At 56.8% G+C, this 17,022-nt stretch overlaps 1 protein-coding gene across 1 annotated transcript in view; it reads left to right on the top strand.

Moving 5' to 3' along the window:
- Positions 1 to 5,306: 5,306 nt before the first annotated feature.
- C1QL1 (complement C1q like 1) overlaps positions 5,307 to 17,022 on the top strand; it is a 64,868-nt gene continuing 53,152 nt past the window's right edge. Inside the window, exon 1 of the mRNA XM_038385726.2 lies at positions 5,307 to 6,196. Coding sequence (XP_038241654.2) covers positions 5,372 to 6,196 — 825 coding nt within the window. The 5' untranslated portion in view covers positions 5,307 to 5,371. The remainder of the gene's footprint in view (positions 6,197 to 17,022) is intronic.

Here is a 17,022-nt window from a genome sequence, read left to right on the forward strand (position 1 = left end):
ATTTCAATGTATAATTGGGTTGCCTGTCACTCGTTCAGAGCTGCTATCTATCTCTTCGCCTGACCCAGTGGCTTTAAGCATGATATTGGCTGGTGCTTTGAATAGAGGCGAAGCTTTATTATTTATACATGCAGCACTGGGCGCTTGGAAGGGTGGGTGAGGGGGGGTCTTCTGATTATTACATTTTCTAATTTAGTGTCTTTCACTTACAGGGTATTAAAAAGCCATAACATTGTTCTCCAAATTGGCCTTAATAGAACATTATTGGACTAGAAGATGAGGATTGGGGATTTTCTTTTCCTCCACTGATGCTGATTATTAGAGGGTGTCGAACGAAATTATCCAGCAGAAAGGGACGTATTCAAAACTGTTCCCAACGCCAGCCCAAATAAGCCCACGGCTCCAAAGGCCTTACCAGAGTGGAGTTGCCCAGGCAATTAGGTGGGAGGAAGCAGAGAAAAGGCAAATAGAAAGGAAAATTCTGTGGACTAACATAATCATGGACTCAGTTCTTATTGGCCAAGAAAGACCATCCCGTCCTCTCTGCACCCAGGGCCCCTGCAGTGCTGGAAAGAGCCTCTTTGTCTGAATCTTCCAGCTCCCCTGACAGTCTCTTCCTCTGCGGCCTCTCACCCTGTCAGCTCTTTGGGGCAGGGCTGGTCTCTTTGTTCTGCATTAATATAGCAGCAAGCACAACGGGGCCACGGCAACCCAGCTAATCACTGCTATTCCAGCCCCATCAGGACAGCATACAAGCATCTCACAGACATTTACTGGATGCCCTCCCTCCCTCAGGCCACGCGATGCCCCTTGCACAGAAAGGGAGCTGAGGCACCCACTGGCCAAAGGCCACACAGGGAGTCTCTGGCAGAGCTGGGAAATGAATCCAGATCTCCTGAGTCCCAGCCTGGTGCTGTAACCACCCATCATCCCCTCCAAGTGCCCAGCGCTGCAGAGATAAATAAGACGGCTCTTCTACCCATTCAAAACACTGATCAATATCACAATTAAAACCATGGGGTCAGCAGCAAGGCTAGATCGCAGCTATGAACGAGCGACAGTGACAAGGGAATCCTTCCTCTCTTGAGGCTAATGGGAGGAACAGATATCGGAGCCCTTTGCTGTGACTCCACATGCCTAGCACTGAGCCCGCTTTGCAACCCGGGGAGGTCTCACATTGCCAGGGAATCAGGCCAGAAATTTGCTCCTCCATTGGCAGTGAGAAGCCGGGTAGGACTCACTTCCCCTTTGGTCCAGTGGCTCTGGAGCAAGGGTGGGGACTGGGAATCAAGTTGCAAAGCAGCCTCCCATAAGGCTGGCCCTGGCCTGGCATGTGGGTCTCGTCTGGTGAATGGGGACGATGCAGGGCCATACATCCAGTCCCACTGGCACAAAAGGAAGTAATTCAGCCTCCCTCCTGCTCTGTGAATACCGGGCTCTCCCCACGGGAGCCAGCCCCAGCCTAGCAGGCATCCCTCAGTTACTGCCACTACCTGCAATGCTGGGGAATGATCACTGGCAATCCAAGTATTCCCCCTTTCCTGGTGCCCACTGGGTTCTGAGCACTTTCCTCAGAACCTGGGGAAAGTCTGGGCTGGGAACCAACCTGAGCTCATTACAGTCACTAACGAAGAGCCTGGCATGGCCACACTGCAATCAATGGGGTTATATCAGGGATGAATTTGGCCCTTGCATTGGGATCCCGAGAGGTGCTGAGCACCGGAAACCCCTTTGGCTTCAGAGGGAATTGCTGGCACTCAGGACTGTGGCTTGGGTCAGCAGCTGGGGAATTGGGCAGGTCCTTGGTCATTGCACTAAGCTGTTTACTGGAGTGGGGAAGGGCAGATGCCCAAGGGCGCTTTGCTTCTTTAGTCTCATCTCTGTGGGTCCCATCCCCAGGGCACATGCAATTAGGGATAGTGAGTCATGCTTCTGTGACTGGGGCAGGATCCAAGGGCCTGGTTCCCTTCTCACACTGGGGTGGGCCAGGATGGACTCTGTTGCGTTAATGGAGCGACACTGTGTGAAAGTGGCATAAGCAAAAGAAGAATCAGGTGCCGAGCCACATGCCAAACTTTCCCCACTGTGGTGGCTGAACTCACTGAGCCAAGGCGGTTCTGCAAAGTCCTGATAAGAGGGTCCAGGTATCATAGTAAAGGCCTCTCCAGCTGGGGCAGGAAGCTGAAAAGCTGGCACTCTCAGGGAAACCCTGTTCTCTCCAAATCCTCAGGTGAACTGGGTGGCCCAAGCGGCTTAGGGGAGCACCCACACATCTGGATGGCTGTGCGAGCCACATGCTAAGCACTTGGCCATTCTTCCCAGCTCGTGACCTCGGTCGAAGAGCTGAGGCTGGGCTCACGAATTCAGGGCTCTAGTGATGGGCTGGATGCAGGATTTACTTGGTGAAATTCTCTGACCTATGCTAAGCAGGAGGTCAGACTCGCAGTCCTTTCTGGCCTTAAAAATCTGTGAATTGAAGGCATGGCTGGAAGTGGGTTGGTCCAGGAGCTCTTGCAGAATCTGGGGCATTTCAGGCACTGACTGGAGGCAGACACCACCACCAGGTGCTGCCAGGTCTTCAGAGGCAGCTGTTGATTTGGGGTGCCTCTGATTTTGAATCCCAGCCTGAGCTGCCTCAGACTCCACTAGCTCCAGCAGCAGCCAGCATGGTTAGCCCCGCCGAGAGCCAGATGCAAGCTGGGATCAAAACTGGAGACAGCCAGACTCAGAGGCCACTTTTGAATATGCTGCTGCTACAGTGGCCCAGAGGGCCTAGGAGTCGGGGCACCCCCAGAGGAAACACAGAGACCCCGGCTGCAGCCGATGGCAGCCTGCTCAGCTCCCTTGGGGTGATTCATGCTGAGAGGCAGAGCGAATGTGCCTTTCCCTTCTCATCACCAGAGAGGGAGAGGACACCCCCCACCCCCGCCTTTCCCTTCCTCTTAAACTCACTGGGAGCCGCAGCAGCAGCTCATGGGCCAAGATGGCTGTTAATTAAAGGGCTGGCGCCTTCCCCTCTGCAAAGTTAGAAGCTGTTATTTTCCACTCCAGCAAAGCTTGGAGAATCCATCTGGGGCTGACATTGACGGCACTTGGGTGGTGAAGGGAGCACCCGTGGGTGGGGGGAGGCGATTTGAGTACAGATCTCCAGGTGGTGAAGGGAGCACCCGTGGGAAGGGGCGATTTGAGTACAGATCTCCGGGTGGTGAAGGGAGCACCCGTGGGGGGGGCGATTTGAGTACAGATCTCTGGGTGGTGAAGGGAGCACCCGTGGGAGGGGGGCGATTTGAGTACAGATCTCCGGGTGGTGAAGGGAGCACCCGTGGGAGGGGGAGGGTTGAGTACAGATCTCTGGGTGGTGAAGGGAGCACCCATGGGGGGGCGATTTGAGTACAGATCTCCAGGTGGTGAAGGGAGCACCCGTGGGGGGTGATTTGAGTACAGATCTCTGGGTGGTGAAGGGAGCACCCATGGGGGGGAGGGTTGAGTACAGATCTCCGGGTGGTGAAGGGAGCACCCGTGGGAGGGGGAGGGTTGAGTACAGATCTCTGGGTGGTGAAGGGAGCACCCGTGGGGGGGGCGATTTGAGTACAGATCTCCAGGTGGTGAAGGGAGCACCCGTGGGGGGGTGATTTGAGTACAGATCTCTGGGTGGTGAAGGGAGCACCCATGAGGGGGAGGGTTGAGTACAGATCTCCGGGTGGTGAAGGGAGCACCCGTGGGTGGGGGGAGGCGATTTGAGTACAGATCTCCGAGTGGTGAAGGGAGCACCCATGGGGGGGAGGGTTGAGTACAGATCTCCGGGTGGTGAAGGGAGCACCCCTGGGGGGGAGGGCTGAGTACAGATCTCCCCGCTAATAGGGGCACCCGGGCGCAGGTGGCTCTGTGCTGCAGGGAGAGGTGAGTGAAGAGTCATGGGGGGAAGTTTGGGACTCGCACCGGGACCCTGCCTGGGTGTCCGATGCCTGAAGGGTGGGTGTTGCCAGGGGACCTCACCTGAACAGGTGGGTGGGAGAAGGTCCAAGGGCAGCAGCAGCCCCCTAACCTGATGAACCCCATTTCAGCTCAAGTAGCCGCAGGGCCAAGGCCCAGGGAAACCCGGCAGCTTCTCCTCCTTTCCATGCCCCAGAGCGAAACTTCAGCTCGATTATTTACCAGGGGAGTCGGACCTTACCTCCCTCGCACCCTGGCCCCGTCCCTGGCCGGCCTGAGTCGGGGGCGCTGGAGATAAACTAGCTACGGGGCGAGACGCGCCGCGGTCCCCGCCCGGCTGCAAGGCTCGGCTGGGGCAGGGCTCGGCCGGGGCAGGGCTCGGCTCGGTTCGGCTCCGGCAGGCTGGGCCGGGGCACGGCTCGGCTGTGCGCCGCGGGAGACAGAAGCTGACAATGTCCTGAGGGCAGGAGAAGCAACTAGCTTTGTGCAGCAGGGCCAGGAGCCACGGCAAAGGGAGACAGGGCTGGCCGGGCCGGGCCGGGCCGAGCAGCGACCCCGGCGGGCTGTCCCCGCCGCCCCAGTGCCCGACAAACACTATAGAAGCGGGCGGGGCCTGGAGTTGACAACCAGGTTTGGGGAGAAAGAAACTGAGGCACTAGTGAGGCCGGGCCTGCAGGATCCCGTCTTGCACTAGGAATAATGAGCGGTGGGTCCGCCCCCCCCCGGAAAGTCTCTCGCTCCCCTCCCCAGAAGTGAGAGGAGCTTGCGGGCCGAGCGGAGCGGGAAGGGCCATGGTCCGGGAACCCCGCTAAGTGTGACTCGCTCGGCCGCCGGCCTCCTGCCAGCGGGGCTGCCTGGCGACTTCCCCGGGGTCGGCGGCCCGGTCCGGTCGATCTCAGCTGAGCCGTGGGACCGCAACGCCGGGAGCCGAACCTGAGACTCATTCCTCCGCTGGCTCCCAGAAGAGCGAAAAGCCAGAGAAACCCACGGGAAAGGTCCCGGGCCTGCTGGGTCCTTCGCTGTTATTTGTAACCAGCGGCAGACCCCGCCCCCGGGAGCCAGGAGACCCGGACCCCCCCGCCAGCCAGCGGCCCCCAGGAGAGCCGGACCCCCGCCACCCCGAGTCCTAGGGATACCCGGAGCTCCCTGGGCAGACCCAAAGCAGCTCACAAAGCGGCGAAGGTCACTTCTCCCCGGCCAACTTTCCAGCCGGGGGGCGGGGGCTGGGGCAGGGCCGGCCACCCCGCTCTCCCCCCCCCCCCCCGCAGGTATCGGCAGGAACCGCTGGTGGCGAAAATCGAAGCGCTCCAACCAGGGGCGCGACCAATCAATCCGCCGCCCCTCTGCCCGCCGTTCCCGGCCCCGCGCCCCCGCCCGCCCCGCCGCTCCTTGCCGGAGCCGGGCGCCTGTCCTCGCTGCGCTCCGGCGGGGGGGATCGATGGGCAGAGACCAGCCTCCCGCCGCTCCAGCGAGCAGACAGGCGGCGGGAGGAGACGAGCAGCCGGCCGCTCCGCCTGTGCTCCTTTCCCGTCCCGGGCTGGGGGCACAGCGCCGCGGTCACCCGCCCAGGGGACCCCCCGGCCCGCTGTCCCGCCAGGCAGCCCCGCCACCGGGCACCATTCCCCCGCCGGGGCGGCCGCGGCTCAGCGTGGGGAGGAAAACTTTGCTGGCTGCCGCGCTCGGCGTGGTGATGCTGCTGGCGCTGGTGATCCTCATCCCGGCGCTGGTGAGCTCGGCGGGCGCGGGCGGGCGCTACGAGATGCTGGGCACCTGCCGCATGGTCTGCGACCCCTACCTGGGCCGGGCGGCCGCCACCGCCAGCGCCCGGCCGGAGCCCGAGCCCCCCGGCGGGCCGCCGCCGCCCTCCACGCTGGTGCAGGGCCCGCAGGGCAAGCCGGGCCGGCCGGGCAAGCCGGGGGAGCCGGGCCCGCCGGGGGCCATGGGCCCGCCCGGGGAGAAGGGCGAGCGCGGCAAGCCGGGGCCGCCCGGCCAGCCCGGCCCGGCGGGGGGCAGCGGCGCCTTCAGCACGGCCACTTACAGCACCGCGCCCCGGGTGGCCTTCTACGCCGGGCTCAAGAACCCGCACGAGGGCTACGAGATCCTCAAGTTCGACGACGTGGTGACCAACCTGGGCAACAGCTACGAGGCGGCCACGGGCAAGTTCACGTGCAGCGTCCCGGGCACCTACTTCTTCACCTACCATGTGCTGATGCGCGGCGGGGACGGCACCAGCATGTGGGCGGATCTGTGCAAGAACGGGCAGGTGGGTGCGGGGCCCCCCTGGGGCGGAGAGGGGCAGGGCAGGGGCACCCCCACTCCCTCGGCGCGGCCGGAGCAACCCGCCACGGGGCAGGGGCAGCTCAGCGCCCCGAGCCGTGGGTCCGGCTCCTGCCTGGGAGGGCCGCGTGGCTAGCGGGTCTCCAGGCTCCCATGGCTGAGTTGGGGCCGAGCCCAGCCCCGGGAGCTGGAAGTTGCGCTGGAGAATTTATTTTTAGGCCGATTCTTCCCTCCCCACCCCCCAACAAAGTTTCTGTTCGAAGAACTGGGCGAGAAGGGTCCCGGGGGGTCCCGAGGCTGGTATGGGGGGAAAGGGGTCTCCAGGCTGGGGTCCCGGGGCTGCAGTGGGGTCTCGGGGCGGGGGTCCCGGGGCTGGTGGGGGGGGAAGGGGTCCCGGGGTTGCAGTGGGGTCTCGGGGCGGGGGGTCCCTCACGTCTCCTGGCTAGGGAGGAGACAGGCTGCACTTGGCAGGGTTCTCGCCCCCCTGGGGCTACGCTCAGGCTGGGAGACTTTTGGTGGGTTTCAGAGAGCGGCGAGCCCCTTCGGCCGGCTGGTCTCTGCCTGGTTCGTCCCCCAGCCCAGCCCCTTCGCCCCTGGGGGCGCGGGTGCATGCGGGACGCTGGGGTGGGGTTTGGAGGGGAAAGAGTCGCGAAGGGAGCCCTGGCCTCGCTCCCAGCCCCCGGGGCGGGTGACTGCGGACACCCCCGAGGGCTCCTGCCTGACGCCCGCTAATTGCGTTTCCCAACGGAGCCAGAGCTGGACAAAGCGCCCTGCCAAGCTGGTGCTTGCGGGACCCGCCTTGCGCCTGCCTCGGGGCCGCGTGGTGTCTGATTGTCCGTCTGGTCCCGCTGTCTGTCCCCCTGGGCGGGCGGATCCCGAGCTCCCTGCCTGGCTCGACAGGCCGGTCTCACTGGAAGGGCTGCGGCCATCGTCCCGGCTGAGGGCTCGGGTGCGAGGAGACAAACTTGTGCTCCGCTTCTCTCCCGCCAGGCTCTCCCGGGCTGGCTGAGCCGAGCCTGGCTCCGCGCCCTGGGGCGCAGTGGCGCTTGGAAGTTCACCAGCTCAGACACACCCTGTGCTGGGGCCCTCCCACCTCCCACCCCAGGGAAATTGCCAGGGACAGATGGGCTGCGGGACCTGGGGCCTTTTTACAGTGAATGGTTGCACCCCACTGCTTCTTCAGTTGGCCATTGCCCATGTGCAGTTGCCTTTCACAAGGCTCACCTGTGGGGTGCGATGAGTTTGGTGGGTCTCCTGTAGCTCCTGGCAGAGGGCTTCACCCAAACCACAGCTGCCTGCTGATGTACAGAGCCAGTGCTGCTCAGGCCAGAGGGGAAGGCCGGGATCCTCTGGTCTGGCCTCCTTTGTTAGAATATTTATTCATTCACCTGACTGTAGCACCCCCGGGTCCCAGCTGAGATCACGCCCCATGGCAGAGGTGCTGTAGACAGACCCTGCCCCCCACTAAAGAGACAAAGGATAGGATGAGAAACAGGCACTGCCATTTGCCCAAGGTCACACTGCCAGAGCTGGGACTAGAACCAACCTCACCTGACACTCTCAGTGTACTAGCCACTGGAGCCCACTGCCTTCTGTGAACCAGCAGAGACACTGGGCAGTCACAGCCTATACTTCCCCATCTGTACAATGGGGATAATAGAACCCTCCTTTGTCAAGAGCTTGGCAGCCAAGGAGGAAAAGTGACATGAAAGGTTATTTCTTCTTCTTGCTGCTACATTATAGATTGTTGTATTGACTCCTGGATTTGCTGTCTCAGGAGGCCAAAGGACTGGCGGGACCGTGGAAAGTGGAACTTAAATCCAGACAGGGGTTGTGGGCTGGGTGCAGGAAGGCCTGGATGAGGGTCTCTGACCTGTGTTATTCAGACCTCCGCCTGGATGATAAGAATGGTCCCTCCTTATCTCATGGGCAGCATCCCATCAGCAGGGGCAGTGTGTGCCAGCCTATGCGGCATCAGCTCTGGGCATACACATATGGCATCAGTCTCCAGGGCTGCCAATCCAGCACCTTTTACCAGGGCTAAATTCTCTTCACAATGTTAAGGCTTATTCATTCCCTCCTGCCACCCTAACACTGAAATATTCTTCAGAGGGGTTTACTCCAGCACCTAGCAAAATGTCCTCTGCCCTCAGCCACTATCGGTGTTCTGCCAAGCTGTCACGCTCCACCCCAGAGGTGGCTGCACACTGGTGGTGTCCCCAGTTTATAAGGCTCCTTGAGATCCCACTTAGAATGCCCTGCAGACCTCACAGAAATGTCAAAGACTGTTTTATGCACTGAAATCTACCTTCCTCTCCACAGTCACTAGAATCCCTCCCTTCCAAAGAAAAACTGTCTGTGATTTAATGCACAGATCATCAGCTTTAATAATGACTTTCCTGTCACACCTTAAATGTCACCTGAGCTTAATTTTCTTCAGTGTCACCCGCTATTGTAGTGGAGCAGTCGTGCCACCATCATTAAGGATGAGTCTCAGAGATTCATTTGTAGGCAAGGAAAATCTGAGAGTCACACCCTCCCCTTCGAGATGTGCTCCGGGGCTTTACATATCTACCAACTTCCATCCATAGAGCAAGCTTTCTCCTCTAGTCTTTTCCCTGTAGTTCCCATTATCATTTGCTAAATGTGGACCTGATCCTGTGTGCCCTGGACCCCCCCCCCCACTCCAAGAAACTCACAGTCTGAATGGATAAGACAGAGACAGGGCAAGAAGGAAAACAGAGGCAGAGAGAGGGCAGTCACTTGACAAGGTCATTGAGCACTCAGAGCCAGGATGAGACCTCAGCATTTGCTGCCCTCTTCACTGGGCCATGGTCCCTCCCTGTGCTCCCTTCAGACAGCCCCTCTTGTCAGATACTTTTGCTCTGTTAGCAGAACACAGAAATGCTTGGCCTAAACTTGGGTTCCTGTGTCTGGGCTCAGATGTGCAAGGTGCTGAGCATTCTGGCCCCAGCCCACCAAGGCACTTAGCAGGTGCCTAACTGGAAGCATGTGAGTCGTCCTATTGAAGCCAATGCCTTGAGTCATGTAATTAACGTTAATCATCTGCTTGGGTGGTTTGGAGCCATTGTGCTTAGCAGGCTCACATGCCGTCTGACAGGTAGGATGTATTCCTACCCCCATCAGCTCGGGCAAGGTTGGCCGCTGACTGCAGTAGGGACAGGATCTGGCCAATGTTACCTGTGTTTTCACCCACATTCTTACCTGAAAATTCCCCCTGTTAAAAGCACAACTAGCCAGCACCAACTTCAGAACTGCAGTTGGGCAGCCAGGGTTCTGAGGCAGAGTGGAAATATGGAAATAGTTAAATGAGAGACTTCGACTTGTGGGGTTGCTGCATTATGTGAATAATAATAATAATAAGTTGGGAGTAATAGAAATGGCTTTTTTCCTGTTCAAAGTATTATTGTTCTTACACATCCCTGATGTGCCCATCTCGGCTGCGTCCACCTGTTAGCCACTGTGTCAGGATGCAGTCGGGACTGCAGAATCATCCATAAAGCTACAGAGTGGGGGTTTCAGAGAGGATGACCAGAGACAGGCGTCAACATCCCAGGGGCTTCAGGCACTGAACTCCCTTCAGCTTTGCTGGAAGATTCCAGCCCTTGTTGGTAGTTAGACATTTCCTCCCTCAGGACTAACTTCTGCTCCCTACGGGCCCTCGGCGGCTCCCATTGAAATCAATGGGAAAACTCCCCTGAACTCTGGGGCACAGGACGAAGGCCAGAGTCAGCCCTGCACCTGGCCCCAGACCTCCCTCTCCTGCTCTGTTAGAGCCTGATCCACAGGCCATTGAACACGCAGGAGGCTATTGACTGACTGCAGGGAGCTTTGGATAAGGCTCCTGAGCTATCGTTTCCTGCACTTAAGTAACCAGCTGCAGAGGTCTCAAAATGGTGGAGGGCTGGATCCTGCTGACACTGGTTTACTTGGGGGAAGCCCCTTCTAGCTGCTAGAACTTCCCGGCCCCGCAGACGCTAAGTGCCATGTGTGAGGCTGGCTGCTGGGTGCAGGATGACCCCGAGTGCTCTGGCTGGAGGCAGGACAGCAGCGAGGTACATGCGTAAGGCCCAGGGGAATCATGGGGTTCAGCACGTGCTTAAAGTGAAATGTGCCGGTCCATCTCTTTTCGTGAAGTGGGGCCTAGCTTGGTGGTTGTACTTGCAAAGCCAGGCACTTACAGATGAACAGAGTAAATAAAATCCATTACGTGTGCCTCTGCAATCCAGTGCAATCGCCTTGTACCTGTTAATAACGGGGGTTGGGACATGCCAGTCTCCAGGCCCTGCTTATTAATGACTAACCCAATCTAGCTGTTACCGTATTTATCAAATACAATTCACAGGGGCGGCAAGTGCTCTGGGGGTGAACAGTGCTGGCTAAACGATCACTGGGATGAGAACTTGAATGGAAAATGTGACTAAGACACTTTAAAAAGAAAATTCGCAGTAATTAGTTTTCCTATCTAAAAAAAGGCAACATCTCCTAAATGGGAACAGAAGTTGGGGGTCAGTGTTGGAGGCTCCCAGCCCCATATATCCAGAATGGGATTCCCCCTCCCACTCCAGCCCCAATTATAATGGTGTGTGAGAGAGAATGAGTGAGAAGGGGAGAGGGAGTTAGGACTCCTGGGTTTTATTCCCATACCTAGGTGGGCTCATGATTTGTCTACTTGGCTGCATTCCTTTTGAACTATAATACCCAGGTGTCAGAGCAGAGGGCAGGGCAGTCCAGTGGTCAGGGGAGTGGCCTGGATGTCAGGACTCCTGGGTTCCAGTGATCACCACCAGTGGTTGCAGTGGGGAATAAGGACTCTTGGATCCTATTCCCACTTGTTTTCTGATCTTGGGCAAGTTCTTTAACCTCTCAGCACCCCCCTGTGAAATTGGGTTTTTACACTGATCTGCCTCCTTCTGTGTTTTGCGGCCAGACTTGGGACTGTCTGTGATGTGCTCAGCTGCGGGGGCCATGGGAGAGCAGGAATTCTTACCCAGGGTGGATGGACGAGGACTTCTTTCTCCAAGGGAGAGCTCTCTGTTGCAATAGGAACCTCGCTGTGACACTCCTAATTACCCAGATCATTCCCTTGGGTTCCCTGCGATAGCATCTGTTGGACACCAGCCCACATTAGAAAGAAAGAAAGTTCCTTTGAAGCAAAGTGCTGCTAATTACTGATGACATGATTGGAATCCATTGTAAATCTCCTGATCCTAGGGAAGGAGGGTGGAGCCATTGATTTCCTGTGGCTCTAGCAGGCCAGATTCTGCCCACCTTGCACTTTGCAAAGGGGGAAGGCAGCTGGAGATATTCCCGGCACGTTTCTGAGCCAGGCTCTGTCTGTGGCCCTGAGACACCGCTGAGCAGCCTGCTTCTCACCACAGTGATTGGCCCAGCCCTGTGTTTGGGTGCTTGGCTCAGCACTTGAGCACCCAGAGTCCTAGAGCTCCCCCCATCCACCCCATGGGCTGGGCTGAGTTGGGCTCAGCGGCTAAACCCAGAGGCTGATCCACATTGTTTTTGGCTTGCTCCCTTCTCTGCAAAAGCCCCATGTTGAGGCCTCTGGGCTGATGCTGCTCCATGCAGGTGGAACCCTCCCCCCATTGATTAGGAGAGTGCAGGATCAAGCTCATAAGCTGGGGCTCCCGGTTATGCATTATAGTCCCGACTCAGCAAAGCACACAGGCAACACCCCATTATAAACACATGCTAAAATCCATGGGGACTTCACCCCCAAAATTCCCCACCCCCCCGCCCTCCATTCCCCTGACGTCACATTGTCCCTTTCTGCTATGCCACATCCCCTGCCCCCTCAGCCTGCCTCCTGCCCCCTTGCATTCCCCTGCCCCCGCAGCCTGCCTCCTGCCCCCTGCATTCTCCTTCCCCCTCAGCCTGCCTCCTGCCCCCCCGCATTCCCCTGCCCCCCTTAGTCTTCCTCCTGCCCCTGCATTCCCCTGCCCCCTCAGCCTGCATCCTGCCCCCCACATTCCTCTGCCCCCTCAGTCTTCCTCCTGCCCCCCACATTTCCCTAACCCCCACATTTCTCTGCCTCCTCGGAGTTTCCTGCTCCCTACCACTGTGCCTTCCATGCTGCCCCTGCAGCCCCATTGCAGGCACCTCCACATTCCCCTGCCCCCTTCCTGGCTCTTCCCTTTGGGCAGCTCGTGGCTTCAGCCCTTGTGACAGTCATGGGAGATGGTGGCCATGTTGGATAAGGGTGACAATCGGTGAAATCCCTTTAAAAAGCCCCGGGCAGGTGGCGAAGGACAATGTCATGCTGCAGACAGAGGTGCTGGAACAAGGGGTGCTCGGGGCTTGAAGTGCTTTCCATCACAAGCAGGGTTTACAGTTTGGTTCAATGGCTCTCAGGCCCCCACTCTACACATTGTCCCAGCACCCCAGCTGCCACGGGGGAAGCTAGGGAGACCCAGCGTAATGATCCCCGGTGGCATTTGGCCTGGACGCTGGGTTGGTCCAACTCCTGTGCAAAGGGCGCTGGGATCTTTGGTTCAAGAGGGATAGGGGGCAGATACGAATGCAGAGAGACCCCAGCAGACCCCAGCCTTGCTCACGCAGCCTGAGCAGCTCCTCCCCGTCTGGCTGAAAACACTGAGTGGGGGGCCTGGGGCCACCGGGACCGGGCTGGAACGTTTCTAATTGAACCAGGCACATGGGGCTGAGGAGAAGGTCAGGCAGGGCCTGGGGACACCTCGCCACTCACCCCTCCTGCCTTATTACAGACGTGTAGCAAGGAGAAGGCTGAGGGGCTGAGACCTGAGCCAGGCGGAGCCTCCTTCCTCCGCTAATTGGGAGGAAATGGAGCGTGGGCATCCCAGGTCTTGCACTCAGCCCGCTGGGGAGAGTCGCAGCTGCCCCCAGAGTCGTCATCAGAGACCTGATCATGCCGAGTGCTCAGCACACTCCACTTGGGGTCCAGCAGATACCAGCACCTTGCAGGATCTGACCTTGCAGGCCTCTTCCCGCAGCCTGTGCCCACAGCCCTGCCCCACACTGCCCCATGGAAGTCTGTGACATCATGCACAGGCAAGGGATGTGGCTGGCAGTAAGAGCTGGAAAGGCAAGGCCCTTTGGACCCCAAAATGGGGTCTGGGAGCAAGGAGGTGGCCTGTCACAGGACAAGCCCCTCAAATCCTCTGGCTCTCTGGGCATGTCTCCATGACACCTCGTTCCCCAAAGCTCCTGCCCAGAGGAGGCTGCAGGTGAATTGTTCTAGCTTGTAAAATGCAAAAAACCAAACCAAACCAAACCTGCTCTTTGATATTTAAGTTTAATTTCCTCTGACAAACCCCAGCTCAGGGGTTGCTGATCTGTCTCTTATTTACTGCATTCCCACCACAGGGCTTCCTCCCTGCCCTCACGTGTGAATTTGCCTCTTGATAGGAAAACACCATCCTCTTGTGATAGCTGGTTGGTGCGTATTCCCAAGGGCTCTCATGCTGTGGTGCGGAGGGCTATGGAAATACCTGGGAGAGAGATTCAGCTTCCGCTTATTAGTTATTATTATGATTTTTATGGTGTTGCAGTGGATTTTAGTGCACTGCCCTGGGACTGCAGTATCCCAAGTGTCTGCACAGTTAAGCTACCAACGCAGCAGGAAATGCAACCCAACCCACTGTCCAGGGATTCAGGACCCCAGCGCTCTAGGGATGCTAGAGATCCCAGACTGTTGTGCAGAGATAGCTCTGGATTCCAAACACCCCAGATCCAGGGACTCCAGAGTTTTACTTTCAGACTCATCTTTATTGCCAAGCGTGTTGGGAGATGCTGTGCGTGTGAATGGCACTACACGGATAGAACACGCATTGCTGTGTGGTTACTGAGCTCAGTTGGGGAGAGTGTTGTTTAACCATAAGGAGCACAGTGGGGATTCCGGGCATTAGGGGCTCAGAGGGTTGGGAGCAGGTTGGATGTTCTAAAGCCGATAGTTTTGCAGCACTCATTATGTAATGAATCACAGCCTAGCCATGTATGGTATGTCTACACTGCAATAAAACACACACACACACAGCTGACTCTGGCTCACAGGGCTATACAATTGCAGTGTAGATGTTTAGGCTTGGACTGGAGCCTGGGCTCTGGGGCCCTCCTCCCTCATGGGATCTCAGAGCCTGGGCGTTTAAGCTGCGGTTTTATAGACTTTCAGCCTGAGCCTGAGTCAGCTGACCTGGGCCAGCCCTGGGTGTTTTATTGCAGAGTAGACCTACCCTTAGGCAAGGATCAAACCTTGCACTGTTAGCTCCAAAAACACTGGACTAAAGCAGCAACCCTTTTGGCTGGGAGTGACAGTTGCTCATCCCACTGAGACTGGCCCCTAGAAGAAGCAGGATCAATGTGCTAAACCAATGTCTTACACTGTGGCCAGTCCCTTTACTCAAGACCTCACAGGTGCCTCCTATTGCACAGTGACATGGCCATCTGCACATGCTCCACTTTCTCCATGCAAAACAAACCCATGTGCAAATGACACTGGTGCATGTGATCACCATTTTACACAGGCAGCCATAACACACACACACCTTGTAGGAGGATCCTTGGGAAAGCAGGTGACAGTTTCACGGCAGGAATCTGAAGGCACAGGAAGTGTGCAGCTGGCTGGGTGTGTATTGTCTTGTGCACAGATCAGGGTGCACATTGAGATTTGTGGGTGAATTTCGCAGTGCGGACACTGAACACTATAATCTGTGGTCAGCACAACCCCATATAGTCTGTGCTGAGCTTTTTATTACATGGGAAGCAACACTCTGCGGCCGAGTCACCTCGCTCCGGGGGGAGCTGCTAGTGGAGGACGTTCTGCTCACCAGACAGTAGGGCTGAAGGAGTCTCATCTCTCAGTGCTGGTGGCCGAAGCCGAGCCTTAGGGCCCAGTGATGGATTCTGGATGTTAGAGTGTCTGTCTTGTCCTAAACATGATTCTAACATCCCAGAATGAATCGGCTACTCATGTGTTCAGCTCTCAATCCCCAAGTCTTCAGGGTTTAATCGGTGGTTCTTGTCTTTCATAGATAATTATGGGTCTTAGGTGTGGAGCCCTTTCTTAACTGGGCTCGGTCAATTTCATTTCATTCCAAAGTACCTGACCCACCAGTGCCTTACTCCAGTGTTATGAAATCAGTGGAGTTATGCTGGCATAAAACTGGAGGAATGCAGCAGGGAATGAGACTTGAAATGTAGGTTTTCTTAAGTGGGGAGGGTTGAGGGGGTACAGAGTATAGTGTGACTAGCAGTGTTTTTGTGAATTCCTTTTAATTTCAAAATATACAAACGATTTTTGGATTTGACTCTTCTGTAGTATCCTGGAGACAAACGTAACCACAGCCTAACTGGACTAGTGCATCAGAACCAACAAGTGAAATTTACTAGAAAAAATAATTGAAGCCCCCTAATCTGGTTTCCAGTGTTGCACACCCCAAGTGTTCAGACATCATGAAGCAGAACCCCCAAAACCATGAAACTGACTTCAAATCACGAGATTAAAAAAACAACACCCCAAGCTGTGGGGTTTGTTGCCAGCTGGTGTCTGAGCCATCAGGGGGCACCTGGATTACATTTACGAGTTTTTCCCTGCAACCAGGAAATGCTAGAAACTTTGAAACAAACACCAAATATCACAAGACTTGCGATGAAAATGGTGGGAATTGGCAAGGCCAAGGTTTCCCATTTCAGGCATCATCTGTTTGAAATGAACAATGATCATGAGCACAGAGAAGTCAATCAGCTTTTAACTTGCTTTCAGATTTTGCTCTCTAAGGCCCAGCCCTGCGAATACTGATGTGTGAGTAATGTACTTGTGACCACAATCTAACTGAAGTCACTGAGACTGCCCCAGGGTGTGAAACCCTCCCCAGGCCTAAGGGTTTGTCTGGTCAGGACCGAAGGGGTTACCAGTCAGACTAGTCAGGAGATTTTGTTTTAAAGAGGGGAGTTTTGATTTTGATGGTGTCTCTTTCAGGCTCTTCTTTGTCCTAAAGATCAATAAACCCAGAGCAAGGCTTTGTGCAGGACAGAGCTTGTGGCCATTGTGATTTTCCTCCATGGACTTCAGGGGGTTGAGCAGAGAATGGGCCAGGGCAGATTGGGCCTTTGAGGCACAGTTTCCAGCGAGCTTAGGGCCAGGTTCTCACATGCATGGCACCCCCAGCTGGTTCCCAGCCTTCCCACGAGCTCAGCACCCCCTGGTCATGCAGTGTGCTGAGCTCCTCTGACAATCTGCCTCCAGATGTGGGTGCTGAGCTGCTTTGACAGGGCCAGCACTCTGCCCTCAGCCGTGCTAGCCATTGAGCTCACTGGGGTGGCACTATCGGAGTGGACGCTGTCCCTCGTGCCTTGTGTCTAAGCCATACCAATGCCCCTGTAGGCCAAGGCTCCCTGGCATCCCTCCCCGGCAAACGGAAGGATTATCTGCAAACAGCTGGGCAGGAGCCAGTCCAGTGGCATTTGGGTGGCAGCATTTGCAGATGACACAGAATTCTTTGGGGGGATGAAGGCAGAGCAGACGGAGGAAGTTCAGGGGGTCCAAACCCAGTTAGCCGGATGGCAGATGAAATTCGAAGTTGACAGATGGAAGTGAATGCACTTTGGGCAGGATCATTTGAACTGTTCACACAGTCTGCGCAGACCTCTTGGCTTAGGGCCCTGGGCACCAGTGTGGGCAGCTCTGTGAAGGCCTCAGCTCGCCGCCCAGCCGCAAAGGGCAGCAAGCACGGTGTATAAAGAATGGGCCAGAAGAATGATACTGGGAACAACTGTAATGTAAGTGTATAGCTCAGTGCGGGG

The sequence above is a fragment of the Dermochelys coriacea genome, chromosome 27 (assembly GCF_009764565.3).
Source record: "Dermochelys coriacea isolate rDerCor1 chromosome 27, rDerCor1.pri.v4, whole genome shotgun sequence".
Taxonomy (NCBI): domain Eukaryota; kingdom Metazoa; phylum Chordata; order Testudines; family Dermochelyidae; genus Dermochelys; species Dermochelys coriacea.